This window comes from Polyodon spathula, chromosome 16 (assembly GCF_017654505.1).
Source record: "Polyodon spathula isolate WHYD16114869_AA chromosome 16, ASM1765450v1, whole genome shotgun sequence".
NCBI classification, from domain to species: domain Eukaryota; kingdom Metazoa; phylum Chordata; class Actinopteri; order Acipenseriformes; family Polyodontidae; genus Polyodon; species Polyodon spathula.
Genome location: NC_054549.1, coordinates 15,802,140 through 15,816,022, shown reverse-complemented (window position 1 = coordinate 15,816,022; position 13,883 = coordinate 15,802,140). Strand labels below are relative to the sequence as shown.

Sequence of the window (13,883 nt, the reverse complement as noted above, 5' to 3'; positions counted from 1 at the left end):
GGCATTGCTTCTGCTTGGTTAAGCCATTAGCTATATTCAGGAGGTTTTGAATCTTGTTTGAGGCAAATACACCCAAGGGTCTTCTATTTGCACTTAGTTCATGAAGCTGAATATAAAACATTGTTTGTGACGCACAGCACTGTTTTTTTTATGATGCTTGGAGAATATGTGTGAAACAGTAACAAAAAACACTGTTTGCAACTTCCCTTTCTCACTGCATGTCTGTGAATGCTTATTATATTTTTGTAATGAATTAGCACCTGAATTTTAATAAAACTAATTATCGTGAGATGAAGCAAGTTATTCAACCACACTGGCGTTCTTATTACCAGTGCTTCATTCACTAATAGTGTTGGATACTTTATATCAAAGCAATTTCAATGAATTTCAGTAAGCAGGGGGCCTATACATTATTTTGCACCTGCAGACGGTTGTTTGTCAAGAGGCGACTGATTATTAACAGGAGATGACTTTTCAGTTTCATGCAGAATGCATATGGTGTCTTAACCAGGGAAGCAATGTAATTAAAATTTAGTGAGAAGACTGGAAACCTTTAAACACAAAAAATGACTTTTTAAGCCTCTATCGGTGTTGAACCGCACAAGAAATACAGCTATATGATAAGGGTGAAAAAAATGAATCTCATAGATATATATTTAGTATGACCTTCCAACCCAACTATTGTGTCATTTTAATTCACCACCATACCCTAACAATCAAGCAAGCAGTTCTTAAAAAGCAGATAGAAAAGTAAATCACTTCTTAATGTCAGGTTCCTAAAAATCCCACCATGCTCACCCCTTTCTTGTCTTCCATAAAGAAAAGTTTAAGTGTTAAAAGTGGGTCTGCTAGGAATCCGGACCACATTGTAAGTGTTGAGTCCTGGAGCATCGAATCCAGGAGACAAACTCTTCTTGTCAAGGGGGTAAAAGTTAAAGAGCTGCCCATCCTGAGCTTCCAGAGAGACGGAGGTAGTGCTGACTTGTAAGACACAGGGGTATTCTTTCTCAAAGACCACTTGAAAGACCCTGTCTTCTAGGTAGTGCAGCTTTATGGTCCTGTACCTTTCTGGGATCAGATCCGCAATGTGTGGACCGAACTGTTGCATGATCAGGACCCCGTCTGGCCCGGGTTTGATCTCGTAGAAGGTGATGTTGCTGTAGGTGAAGTATCCAGCATAAGAGATCGGGTTGGGAGGCGGGGTCAGTACTCGACTGGCTTCTCGGAAAGCTGTCTCCATGGCTGGGATAAGGTAGTTATAAGCCTTGTTTACCACATCCTCGTCTTGGGGTCTGGTGCCAGACATCAGGACGACCAAGCCCAGCTTGAGCCTGGGAACCAGGGAGAAGGTGGCAGAATAGCCATCCAAGTCGCCGTCCTTCCGCACCACCTCATAGCCCAGCTGTTCGTTGGCCTCCCAGGGGGTGCCTGTCCGGTTGGCGAAATAATCTTTGGCGCAGCGGAAAAGCGGCGTGAGCATGATCTTTAGGGTGTCGGGCTCTAGGAGATTGCGGTGGTAGGCACCCAGGAAGACCATAGCTAGCTTGGCCAGGTCAGCCGCAGTGGAGTACATCTGCCCTGAGGGGCGGTACCAGCCGAGATCATAGAGGGGGGCTGGGTGTCCGCTGGTGTAGAAGCCCACTGCCATCTGGGCCTGGATGGCGGGTGTGATGTCGAAGCCGGTGTCCTCCATCCCAAGCCGGTCCAGGATATTTTCCGAGATCCAGCGCTGGTAGTCGGAGCCCACCACCTTTTCTGCCAAGACGTGAGCCAGCAGGGAGAAGGCCAGGTTGCTGTAATGGCACCTTTGATGGGAAAGGGAAATGATCAGTTTCAGTTGTGAAGACCCTCAATGTTCATAAGCATGAATACTATACTCCTCTAATTAACATTACGCTGTTCTTGTACAGAATATGCCCAAAAGCTTCAAACAATCGAGATCCAAATAGAGCAATGTGTAATTAATAAATAATTCATACTTTTTAGGCACATTTTGTCCTGTGCTACCTGGAGGGAGGGAGACAGTGATGCAGAACACTGGGGTTTCCTAATGTACCTTGTACCAGGATCAGCCACCAAGACATCATCCTGTAGCAGATTGATCGCTGTCTGTGTCTTACCCTTCCATAGCAGGTTAGTCGCCCGCAGTCTTCTAGGTAAACCTGTGGGGCACACATCAAAAACTCAACCATACACCATAGTATACAATAACTATCCATTAAAAAGCCCTCATTGTCATGAATACACTGTGCCCCTCAACTATACTGTATTGCACACAACAGTCTATACTAAAGGAATAAAGATTGTTGGCCAAGTGTTATTAATCTCTTAGTTGTCACCAGCGCTAAAAGCAACACTGAAGCAGACCTATATATAAAGTTAATTTCCCTGGCTTACTCATTCTTTTGCCTTTTAAAAACACCCCTGACCTTCCTGATACCATATTTACAGTATCTATCTATCTTTATATATTAAAATATATTACATATTTATACGGTTTCAGAATTAACTGCAGTCAGCCTGCCATTTTTGACATTCACTTAATCCTCCAGTCCACTTGCCCTGTAGATAATCGGAAGGAACTGTCAATCTCCCACCTTCCCAAAGCAATTCATCCTCTACAATAGCAGCCCTGTGTACAGAATAAGTTTCCCTTTATGGTGCTGTCAGTCACTCACCTTTCACATACATTAAATAAACCTGATATTTGGTCAGCAAGGTGATTGATAAATATACAGCTACAGACAGACCCACACTTTAAGGTAACTTACGATGTAGTTGCCTCTGAGTCTGTACATGGTAAATTTGCACTGGAAGAGTTTTCCCATGCCTTTTCCATATTATACCATGCATTTACCATAGTTTACCACTGGCTGCCATGATTATTGCATTTGCTTTACAATGCTTGTCTATGCTTTCTTACACTTTGCTATGCTTTTACCATACTAAATGTTTATAAGTGTAGTTCTAGACATGTGCTGTCCTGGAAATGTCACTCAAAGCATGCATGTAGACAATAACAATGTGAACTAGAATATAACTCAGGGGGATTCCAGAGGAATATCAATCATCTGTTCAAAATTGTGCATTTACAAGTGTACTGGTGCTTTTCACTTAAGCCTCATGTAAGTACTGAATTGAAATGATTTGCTGGGCATTTGTAGTCGCTCAGGAATCTGTTCACAAAAGATATTTCTGCAAGTTCAGTTTTCTGAACCTTTATTAGTTTACCTGGTTATAAAATGGACTTAAAAATAAACTTCAAGTAGAAGCATGCATTTTTCTTATTCCTAATGAAAGGACAAAGGGTCTATAAGATGGGAAAATTAGTTGTTAGACCTAAATTAGAGGTTGTTTCACCTATTAAACTACTACAGGGTATATTTGCAAAAATTAGCTTGTCTATTGCTGCATTCTTATTTTCCCCATATGCATCAAATCATATGTATCAGTTTTTTTAAAACAAATTCAGTCTTCTGTATGTTTGGCATTATAAGATGTGATAAATATTAAAGGGCGATACTGTTTATACTTTAAAAAGTGGATGCAAAGTAGGAACCATGACCCCAAAATTTAACATACAAACAATAATATGGCAAAATATACTTTGTGGTATTCTGATTATACAAGAAGCCAATTCCATTGGAAATATTTAATTTTTGACCATACCGGAGAGCTGGCTTGCCATCCTGCGCAGTGTGACGGAGGAGGTCCGGATGGGCACGTCCCCACTGTCCAGGAAGATGAGCCCGCCAGTGGTGTATCTGTGCTCCAAGTCCTTGGTCTTCCCTAGGGGGTTCTTGATGGTGAAGTTCTCAACGTACTTCTCCAGGGGGTCGTCTAGGGAGGTCACCTTCCCCTCCTCCCACAGCCGGTACAGCATGAGCGTGGGGAAGATCTTGGACAAGCTTGCGATCCTGTGGGAGAATGACGCTGTTAATTCCTGCCTGTTTTGGGGTGTGGGAACCTGAGTAAAACCTCTTAGTGTGTTTTATTACAGATTCAGAGATCATTGTTCCAGCAAACAAAGAAAAGAAAGGTTACAGGTTCTGTATAAAAAAGAGTGAAAACTAGTTCAGAATCTAATAGAGATGCCACTTTACTTTGTGCAAACGGTGTCTAGTTTAACACACCAGCCCAGATGTGTGTCAGACAATTAAATACTCTGAAGCAGCAGTTGTAATATGTATTATTCAAGTCCAGAATCTAGCTGTGCCCTGTGGGGAAGCATATATCCCCGATGATGCGGTTATAGTACAGAGATGCACGCTTGTGACAATGTACACATTTTAAGATATTGCATAGCTGCAGACTGTTTTATTAACATGTAAAGGAACTACGGTCAAAATGTATTTATGGCATGCCAGACAAAGTGTTCCTGTGATTTTTCAGTACAGGATGAGCTTACCTGTAGATTGTGTATTCGTTAGGTGGGGGAGAAAAGGGGTCTGATCCGTTTCTCTTGCCGAAATTGCCAGTCCACAGGACAGTGTCATTATACATGACAATGGCGGACATTGATGGGAGGCTGGTAGCATGGATGGTGTGTCGAAGAAGCATGTCCACCTAGCAGGGATTTACAGCTGTCAGGTTTTGCAGTGGATTATCCAGGGACAAATCAGCATTGAGTTAATTAAGGATGGTATGAAAGCCAAATGGTAATCCATTCTCAGTGGGGTGAGGAGGGGCTATTCAACCCCCAGGGTGATTACACTCCCATGTGCTGGTTATAGGCCACCTCTAATCGCCTGAATCAGATTATGAAATCAGATGTTGGGCTGTCAAGGGTTATGCTTTGTGCTCCACTCTGTATTTGAATTACCACAGAACCCATAAAAGCAGGTACATTCTTACAGTCCAGCTTCTTGTGTTCTACATCTATATTTGTGCATTATTGAAACTGGAATTATCCTGTGCACGTCTGGTTAATGCCGCATTCATTTAATGAGGAGAAATAGCCCTGTGTTGGGGTGAGGTGGGATCACCCCACATTGCTCTCTGGGAGGGGTAGAGTTTCCTTTTTGTGAATAAATAGTCAAATAATGTGTTGGGTTATTTGTAACCTCGGAGTGGCACATTTTCAGTAAAATATGTTTTTATATTTATGAACTCTTATGATTATCATTTCAAAATGAAAGTGAAATAGCCCCACCTCATCCTACGTCCTATTCACTATATAGTGTTAAAGAAAATTGTTTTAAACAGCAACTATTTTTTGAATATTTTATATTTTTAATCTAAATGTCCTTGGCCATGACTCAAGAAAGCAATTCATTTAAAAAACACTCCACAATTCTTAAGAAACTTCCTGGCACCAGCTAAATATATCTATCTCGGGTTTCGGAAGTAAACAGGAATAAACACCAAACCATCTTCAAAACAAGCTGGGAGTTACATGGATACCAAACATTCCTCAGCCTTCTTTAAAGAAAGCATATGTTTTGAAAATCGGGCACATTGTTAATGTCCTGACTTTTTGTTTGTCAGGTAAATTAAGGAAAGGCAAAAGATATGGGCTACAGTCAAACAAAATGCCATCTGGCAAGCACCGTGAGATCCTTCCCTAACAGCGCAATCCTCACCTAAACACCCCCTGCCATTCACCCTGGTAGTGGCCCTTGTGTCACATTGGGCAGGAGTTTTGCAAGGGCTGGATTGAGACCATCAAACTCATTTCACTTGTTAACCGAGTCAGATTCAAATCTCCTAGATCGCTGTGCCACCTCTTGGTTCTCTGAAATAAAAAGCCTGATCACATACCTTCTCAAGTGCCTCCTTGAGATAGGGGATGGGGTGCTCCAGGGGGGCTGGTTCGGGGACCCGGGGGCACATTCGCTCAGCATCATCATTGCCTAATGACCTGTTAGCTGCAGAGAAGCAATACACAAGTGAGACTCTCTGCATCAGAGTACATAAGAACATAAGAACATAAGAAAGTTTACAAACAAGAGGAGGCCATTCGGCCCATCTTGCTCGTTTGGTTGTTAGTAGCTTATTAATCCCAGAATCTCATCAAGCAGCTTCTTGAAGGATCCCAGAGTGTCAACTTCAACAACATTACTGGGGCGTTGATTCCAGACCCTCACAATTCTCTGTGTAAAAACGTGCCTCCTATTTTCTGTTCTGAATGCCCCTTTGTCTAATCTCCATTTGTGACCCCTGGTCCTTGTTTCTTTTTTCAGGCTGAAAAAGTCCCTTGGGTCGACACTGTCAATACCTTTTAGAATTTTGAATGCTTGAATTAGGTCGCCACGTAGTCTTCTTTGTTCAAGACTGAACAGATTCAATTCTTTTAGCCTGTCTGCATATGACATGCCTTTTAAGCCCGGAATAATTCTGGTCGCTCTTCTTTGCGCTCTTTCTAGAGCAGCAATATCTTTTTTATAACGAGGTGACCAGAACTGCACACGATATTCAAGATGAGGTCTTACTAGTGCATTGTACAGTTTTAACATTACTTCCCTTGATTTAAATTCAACACTTTTCACAATGTATCCGAGCATCTTGTTAGCCTTTTTTATAGCTTCCCCACATTGTCTAGATGAAGACATTTCTGAGTCAACAAAAACTCCTAGGTCTTTTTCATAGATTCCTTCTCCAATTTCAGTATCTTCCATATGATATTTATAATGTACATTTTTATTTCCTGCGTGCAGTACCTTACACTTTTCTCTATTAAATGTCATTTGCCATGTGTCTGCCTAGTTCTGAATCTTGTCTAGATCATTTTGAATGACCTTTGTTGCTGCAACAGTGTTTGCCACTCCTCCTACTTTTGTGTTGTCTGCAAATTTAACAAGTTTGCTTACTATACCAGAACCTAAATCATTAATGTAGATTAGGAATAGCAGAGGACCTAATACTGATCCCTGTGGTACACCACTGGTTACAACACTCCATTCTGAGGTTTTTCCTCTAATCAGTACTTTCTGTTTTCTGATTATACTGCAAGGCATGGATTTAATAGATCAAGTAAAATGTTATGATTAAGTATGTCTGTACCTGTTCAAAAACATGGAAATTAAAGAATAACGCAATATATGATGCAAGCATTTACAGTTTTGTACACTCTGTTAGTTTTGCAGAAAAAGTGGCAGGGAAGGTATAAAAAACTGAAAAGTGCGAGATTGCATCAAATAGTGCTATTGGGCAGAAATCGACCAAACCCACAACAGCGGGAGTTAACAGCTGAAAATACTACAACCACCCAGTGCTAGAGAGAGTCTGAGAACTCTAAAGAACAAAAGTACAAAAGGTACAAAACATAAATCAAACCAGAACCAGTTTACTTTCTGCACGAGCAACCTTTAGATCACTTTAAAACACAACACGTGTTTGTCTCTGCACATGGGACCCCTTAGCAGGTGTAGCTCACAGGGTGTTGTCCCGTGGTGCTTGGACCTACAAGGGAACAGAGGAGGGGACAAACCCAGGTGCAAATGGATATTAAAGAGCTTGTTTCTGTATGCATCCTGAAATCTGCTTGCTATATAATGGGAAGACGGTTCCCTGCATATATTGAATAAACCAAACTAATATTTGATGAAAAGGGTGCATTTCTTTGCATCTAGGTCACATCAAAAAACAACTACTCACTATTTCGAGATCATCTTCAGTACCTTGTCGGAGGTTAAACTAGGCTTAACAATAAATGACTTGGTTGGAAGACCTGCATTGAAAAAGCCAAGCTTGCCTATCACTTCGGTAGGAGGTTACAACTGGGTTTTAGGTCTTGTTTTAAAAAGTTTTTTCACAACCAAAAGCAACTTCTCTAGCATCTATTTTCTAGTGAAAATAACAGGTTATATCAGGTAAATCTTTTTCACCACATACAGCAGATATTCAGTTGTCACTGGGATTGCTGGCAGCTTAGAAAAATAACTTGATTTCTGCCAATGCAGTGGGATTGACCTTTATTTTATATTATTTTAAAGACGATGCCATGGCTCCCATGAATGCCTTTGAATGGCTCCCTAAATGCCTTTCATCTGTCAATACAAATGGACATACAGGATTGTAGAATATCTTCCATGCACAACTTAATTCCCGTCTCAGTTTACAAACCATTTAAAATAATAATTTGCTGGTTGATTAACTTCTAATCCATTTAGTGCACACTGGCTTTATTTTCCGAGAACCAGCATTGTAAGGCAATCAACATCAGTACTGTGTTCAGTTGTAATACCCGTGTCCTTTATTGGGTCAGTAGTGTCTATTCAAGCGCCATATTCATTATCAGACCTCAAGTCTACACAAGCTCATGTTCATATGCAATACCCCCAGTAAGATGCAGCACTGCTCTTGTGCTAATATCATGCCATCCTCTTTGTTATCTATCTATCTATCTATCTATCTATCTATCTATCTATCTATATCTATCTATATATCTATATATATATATATATATATATATATATATATATATATATATATATATATATATATATATATATATATTATATATATATATATATATATATATATATATATATATATATATATATATATATATATATATATATATATATATATATATAAATATTGAATTAAATGGATGACAAAAAAGAGGAATTTGTTCTTTGTTTTGTTTTGCTTGGACTGCTGCTCCCTCTTTCAGCGCAAGCCAGAGTTTAGCAAGTTCTTTGTCGTACTGTTTTTGTGTAACTTGTTTTGCTTTTAGCTTGTCTTGAACTACTTTTAAGTTCAATGCTACAGCAGCAGGTCATTTTGACTTTAGTCTACAGCTCATCAATAATTGTGCTGGTGAACCAACAGCATCAATTGGAGTTTTGCCACAGGGTACTTTATTTTTTAAGACTGAATCACATCTTCATTCTCTTTTGAGAACACCTTTGTTTTGCATATGTTTGTGAAGTGCTTTTTTCATTACTTTTCTGACATATTTGTCCAAACACCAGGCGATTTCTAGGGACATGCTGCCGGCAGCATTTCCTTTCCTGAATTTCAATTTATATAGCTGGGATTTTGACATGGTCTTTGACATGGCAACATCTTTCGGTTATTTCTACAGCTCTACAAATATCAGTTAAGTTAATTCTAAGAGATCCAATTGCATTCAACCCACAATTCTGTCTTTAAGAAGAGATTCACCTCTATATTTTTATGGCAAGCAATTTAATATAATCAGGTATTGATCAATAGTTTACATATCGCCTTGGCAACAACTATTAATTGTGCCTTTAAAATGTTACATTTTCCTTAGGATTACAATAGTGTTCAAACTTTAAACAGTAGCTCTGTTTTGCCTTGTAAATCAGCAATTAAGCAGGGATAAGCAGCTCAGAGGGCTAAATGATTCTATGGAGCTTGAAATTAGTTCCCGATTTAAAGGGCCTAGAAATAGCCTGGAGAGGAACGCTTAAATCCTTATTTTAGTGTAAGATTTACAAAGGATTGCTTATTACAGAGTCCCCTGAAAACTTAGAAACTATTCCAAACCTGACTGCTTCTTTAGTGTTGCATGGCTTCTTTAATGTGAAGGTAATAAAAAAAACAACCTTACAGCTCTTTATTCTGCTTCAAAAAACCATCAAAAGCTACATAAATACCAGCAATATCAGTGTCATGTCTGAAGAGTCAGCAAAGCTTGAGATCTGGCATGGGCCTGTGCTTCATCTTTTCTTTCAGCCTAGCCTATGTTCATTATTTTAGCAATGCATAATTTCATTGCAGGATATTTAATTGCATAAACTGATCCCTAGATTGTGTATATGTGCACAATTAGTACAAAGTGTAAACAGTACAATGTACAGCTATGGCCAAAAGTTTTGCATCACCCTATAGAATTAAACCTGCTGAATAATGTAGTTTTCCATACTTAACGAAAAACTGAAAAATTTGTCATTTCAAGCATGAAATATTGTACTACTATTATGGCTTCTGGTGACTTGTGCAATATCATTTTGGAGTTTCTTTGATTACATGAAGTAAATACATTTTAAATGTCTCAATCCTAAAGGATGCAAAATGTTTGGCCTTATCTGTGGTTTATTGCAGTATGGACTGTATGTTTGCTAATATCTGCAAATGTGGAAGCTTAGTTAACACCTGTAGCACCCTGAGAGCCCATCTACAATACATTCAGAGATGCAGCCACTTAAAGGTAAAATCCCAAATAAATGTTGAAGGGATGTAAGTAAGTATTGGATGTGGCCTACAATGATGTTAAAAGAATGTGAAATCGCATAAAACAAAGAACGTAACATTTCAATGAGGACATGCTACACCAGAAACTGTCTACTGTTAATCTGCAAGTCAACTCAATGACCGGTAGCTTTGACACAAAGATGTTACTGCACATACAACCTACCATGGGGCCTATGTGTTGCAAAAGGGTTCCACTGTGAAAGAGCAGCCAGACTAATAGATAAATGGGTAAAGAATTGTGTTGCAATGCAAAAAGTTGCCCTTATTGCAAGGCGTGCTTTCTCAGTTTTCTTGTTTAATTAATTTCATTGGGGAATCTTATTCAGTGCCCCTATTCTTCAAGCCACTACAGAATTTTTAAAAACTCAAACAACCTTTATTCCCAGTTTTCTGTATGCATTACAAAAGATCAGTGAAACTGCAAGCATCAGAGATCCACACTCGCCTTGTATTGTTCACATTACATATTTAAAACAACACGTTTAATAAGCCTTACAAATTTCCACAGGATTAAAATTTTTAAAAAAGCACATTTTTAATCAGTGACTGAAAAAGTTACATAACTTACCAATTCCAATATTTGATCAAAAGGAAGGGCTGTTGTACAATGACAAGGTTATAATGTACTCCCTCTGGTTGCTAATGATTGTCATTTGTCTGCTTTTCAAATGTGTCTTTTCGCATTACGGATAGACAGTACATTGGTCCCTCAACCTGGAGAACAAGGTTCAATCCTCATTCACTACCTTATACAGATGTACCTTTCCACAGTCCAACTTTTAAGGAGGTGCTTCCTCCATTTGTGGTTACCGATGGACTAATTTGAACTGGAATGGCTCTGGTAGGCACCACACTCTTAGGCTAAGGGGAAGGAGAGGGTGGCTGGCTCACATACCCTCCTTAATCTTGGGAAGCTGGTACTGCCACAGGAAGCAACCAGTCATGATGATGGACAGAAGCAGGAAGAAGACCATGCCCAGTTGGGTCCACTTCACCTCCATCCTGATATTTCTGGTTATGCCCGGAACACTCCCTGTGGGCTGCTGGAAAACAAGGCAAACAAGATTTTATATGTTAACCACACATCCACATGCACTACTATCAATGTTTCCAGAGGCTACCAGGGCCAAAAAAAAGCCATTTTAATAGCCTTGAAATTTCTTAGTTTAGGTAATTGCAGACTTTCCTGCTGACGTGGGACATTGTGTGCCAGGTATTTTTTTACTGAAAGAGCTGTAAAAAACAATATAGCTTTGATAAACATGTTTTTTTACAGTTTGACTATACCTTTTGTCATTTTATTCAAACCCATTCTCATCCCAATATGAAATACTTCACCTTTAAATCAAGAAATATTTTGGATTTTATTGTGCAATATATAGCTCAAGAGCCATCTGTTGGGCATCTCTCGTGTTCTTTGTGTGGCCTAGCAAATTCCAGTCCTCTGTGAACCAGACTATTTCTACACCATTGTCTTCATTTGACTTTTAACCACCCCACACTGTAGGAAAACTGTAAAATATTGTAAATTGTGTAAACTTAGTTGAATTTGTCATATAATAGAATAATTCAGCACTATTACCGAAGGGCATTAGTATCTTGCAGTTGTTTCTTCAGGGTGAAGTTCTGGTATTATAATGGTACCACAATAGTAACTTTTCACTTTAATTTTACTTATCTTTAGATGTACAGACTTGCTATATATTTAACTAGGGAATGTGTAAATCAACTGACATAAAATCTTGCTGAAGTGCTTCCTGTGAATGACATTACGGCTTTTTACAGTGAATTGATGTCAAATATTCTCACTCTGCCTACATTCACAGCATGGGATTGAAAAGGTATGCAGCAAGTTTAATTTAGAACAGGGTTCAGTGGCGTCACCAGAATTTCCTGTGTGGAAGTTATTGAAAAACATGTTATGTTTTCTTGTTCTAGGAAAAGGAGAGGAGAACGTGCATTTAGTTGTGGAATGCATTGCCTTTTTCTATTAGAGATGCTGCATCGGTCATTATTTTTAAGTCAAGATTAAAGGCTTTCTTTTGTAGTTTAGCCTTTTTAACCTGTCATACAAAATGATTGTGCGTGTTTTATTTGTTTATTTCTGTGTTTTTTTTAGCCATTCTGTTTAATCTTTTGTTCTTGTTCATTTCTTGTTTTATTCAATGTTTTTTTATTTAGATTTAATATGGTTATTGATAGCATTATTATTATCATAATTATTTACTGTTATTTTGTCATTTTACCTTCTTGATGCTACATGCTTCTGTTCAGTTTTAACCGACTCACTGTGGTATGAAAGATACTGAATAAATACATAAATTAACATTGAACGTGTCTGCAAGGTTCTCTTCAGCAGGGTACAAACATACAGCAAATCAATACAAAGATATAGCCATCCACATGAGCAATTACAAATATAATCCAGATTTATATTAAACTGTGGATAAAAATGTCTTGCCACAGTACCACTTTTCTATCTCCAGGATGTGTACTAAAATTTAGAAATAATGTAGATATTCATTATTATGACTGCATCTTGTAAATGTGTATTGTTGTAAATAAAAGCATTGGGGGGAAAAAAGAAAAAAAAAAACATTTCATGGCAATGCTCCAATAAAAACAATAATGAATAGAAAGCTTGCGATGTTTCAGGCAGGAAATCTATAATACAAATGCCTGGTACATTCATTGGTTAATCTACAAGCCTATTACCAATACCAAAGCTTTAGAAATGCTGCTTTGAAAATTTTTGCTGACCAACAAGCCTATACCATTGGCTTGTGAAATCATTAGATCATACTTTTAACTGCCTCCTGCAATCAGTCTCCCTATCAAACATATATGCTTAAATATGAGAACTTCATTCCTAGCTACTCCTCCTACAGGCTGCTTTGTTGCTCTGCTTTTCTATGTGATGCAAAACCCCGAAGTACAAAAAAGCAGAATGGAAACCGGTTGTACCAAAAAAATGCCAAATTATACATAAACGGAAGTCTCTTTATTTGCTTTTTAGACTCCCATAGGCTTGCTGTGCTTTTCTTAAAGACCCTTGTCCTAAGCAGGAGGCCCTGAATGTTACAAAACCTTGTTTTAGCAAACAAACATGGTGTGAACAAAATGATCAAGTTTCTTGTCAGCTGCCATAGTCACAATGTTGAGCGAGTAGAGAGCAGGTGATTGCTGCAGTACCACAGTGTTTCTCCCTGGATCTGTAATACTCAGAGTTGCATAATTGTACAACCCATTCTGACCCTTTCCTCGGGGATACCAAACCCTCAATCAACACAGGAAATGGAGTTCCAGTCCATCATGCTTTTCATTACCGTGTGACGAGGCAAAAGGTAGAAAAGCAGACAAGCGGAATACAAAATGGCAAACAACCTTTTCAAAAGGAAATGATATTTTCTCAATCCTTTTTTCAGTAGGTTGCAACTTGCATTGATTATTCTAAAAGTGTACGCAGTGGCAGTAGTGGCTGTAATGAGTTTACCAGCCTCGTGTTTAAAAATAAATAAATAAAGCTACCTTAGTGTCATGAAAATCTACTACAGAGGATGGAAAGCAGGGTGCATTTTCATTTTCTAAGAAGTATATGCAAAAATGACATGACAAATGGCAACTGATCCCATTTCACCATTAGCAAGAGCCACTGAAACCGAGTCAAACTCAAAGAAACAGAAGATAGAAATTACATTTTGTTGAGGTCATCTGTA

At 38.7% G+C, this 13,883-nt stretch overlaps 1 protein-coding gene across 1 annotated transcript; it reads right to left on the bottom strand.

Moving 5' to 3' along the window:
* Positions 1 to 758: 758 nt before the first annotated feature.
* Positions 759 to 11,168, bottom strand: LOC121328255 (putative beta-lactamase-like 1). The gene is made up of 6 exons (XM_041272833.1): positions 11,063 to 11,168; positions 5,761 to 5,867; positions 4,409 to 4,566; positions 3,670 to 3,917; positions 2,057 to 2,162; positions 759 to 1,805 (listed from the first exon to the last, which is right to left on the bottom strand). Exons 1-6 carry the CDS (start codon positions 11,166 to 11,168, stop codon positions 827 to 829), a joined length of 1,704 nt encoding a protein of 567 aa, XP_041128767.1. The 3' UTR covers positions 759 to 826.
* Positions 11,169 to 13,883: the final 2,715 nt, after the last annotated feature.

Bases quoted from the DNA above. Each gene is read 5' to 3' on its own strand.
- LOC121328255 (XM_041272833.1), bottom strand. From the start codon at position 11,168: ATGGAGGTGAAGTGGACCCAACTGGGCATGGTCTTCTTCCTGCTTCTG. The intron at 5,868-11,062 runs GTATGTGAGCCA...GCTTCTCTGCAG, and splicing joins GCTTCCCAAGATTAAGGAGG to CTAACAGGTCATTAGGCAAT. The intron at 2,163-3,669 runs GTATGGTCAAAA...TGTGCCCCACAG, and splicing joins GATGGCAAGCCAGCTCTCCG to GTTTACCTAGAAGACTGCGG.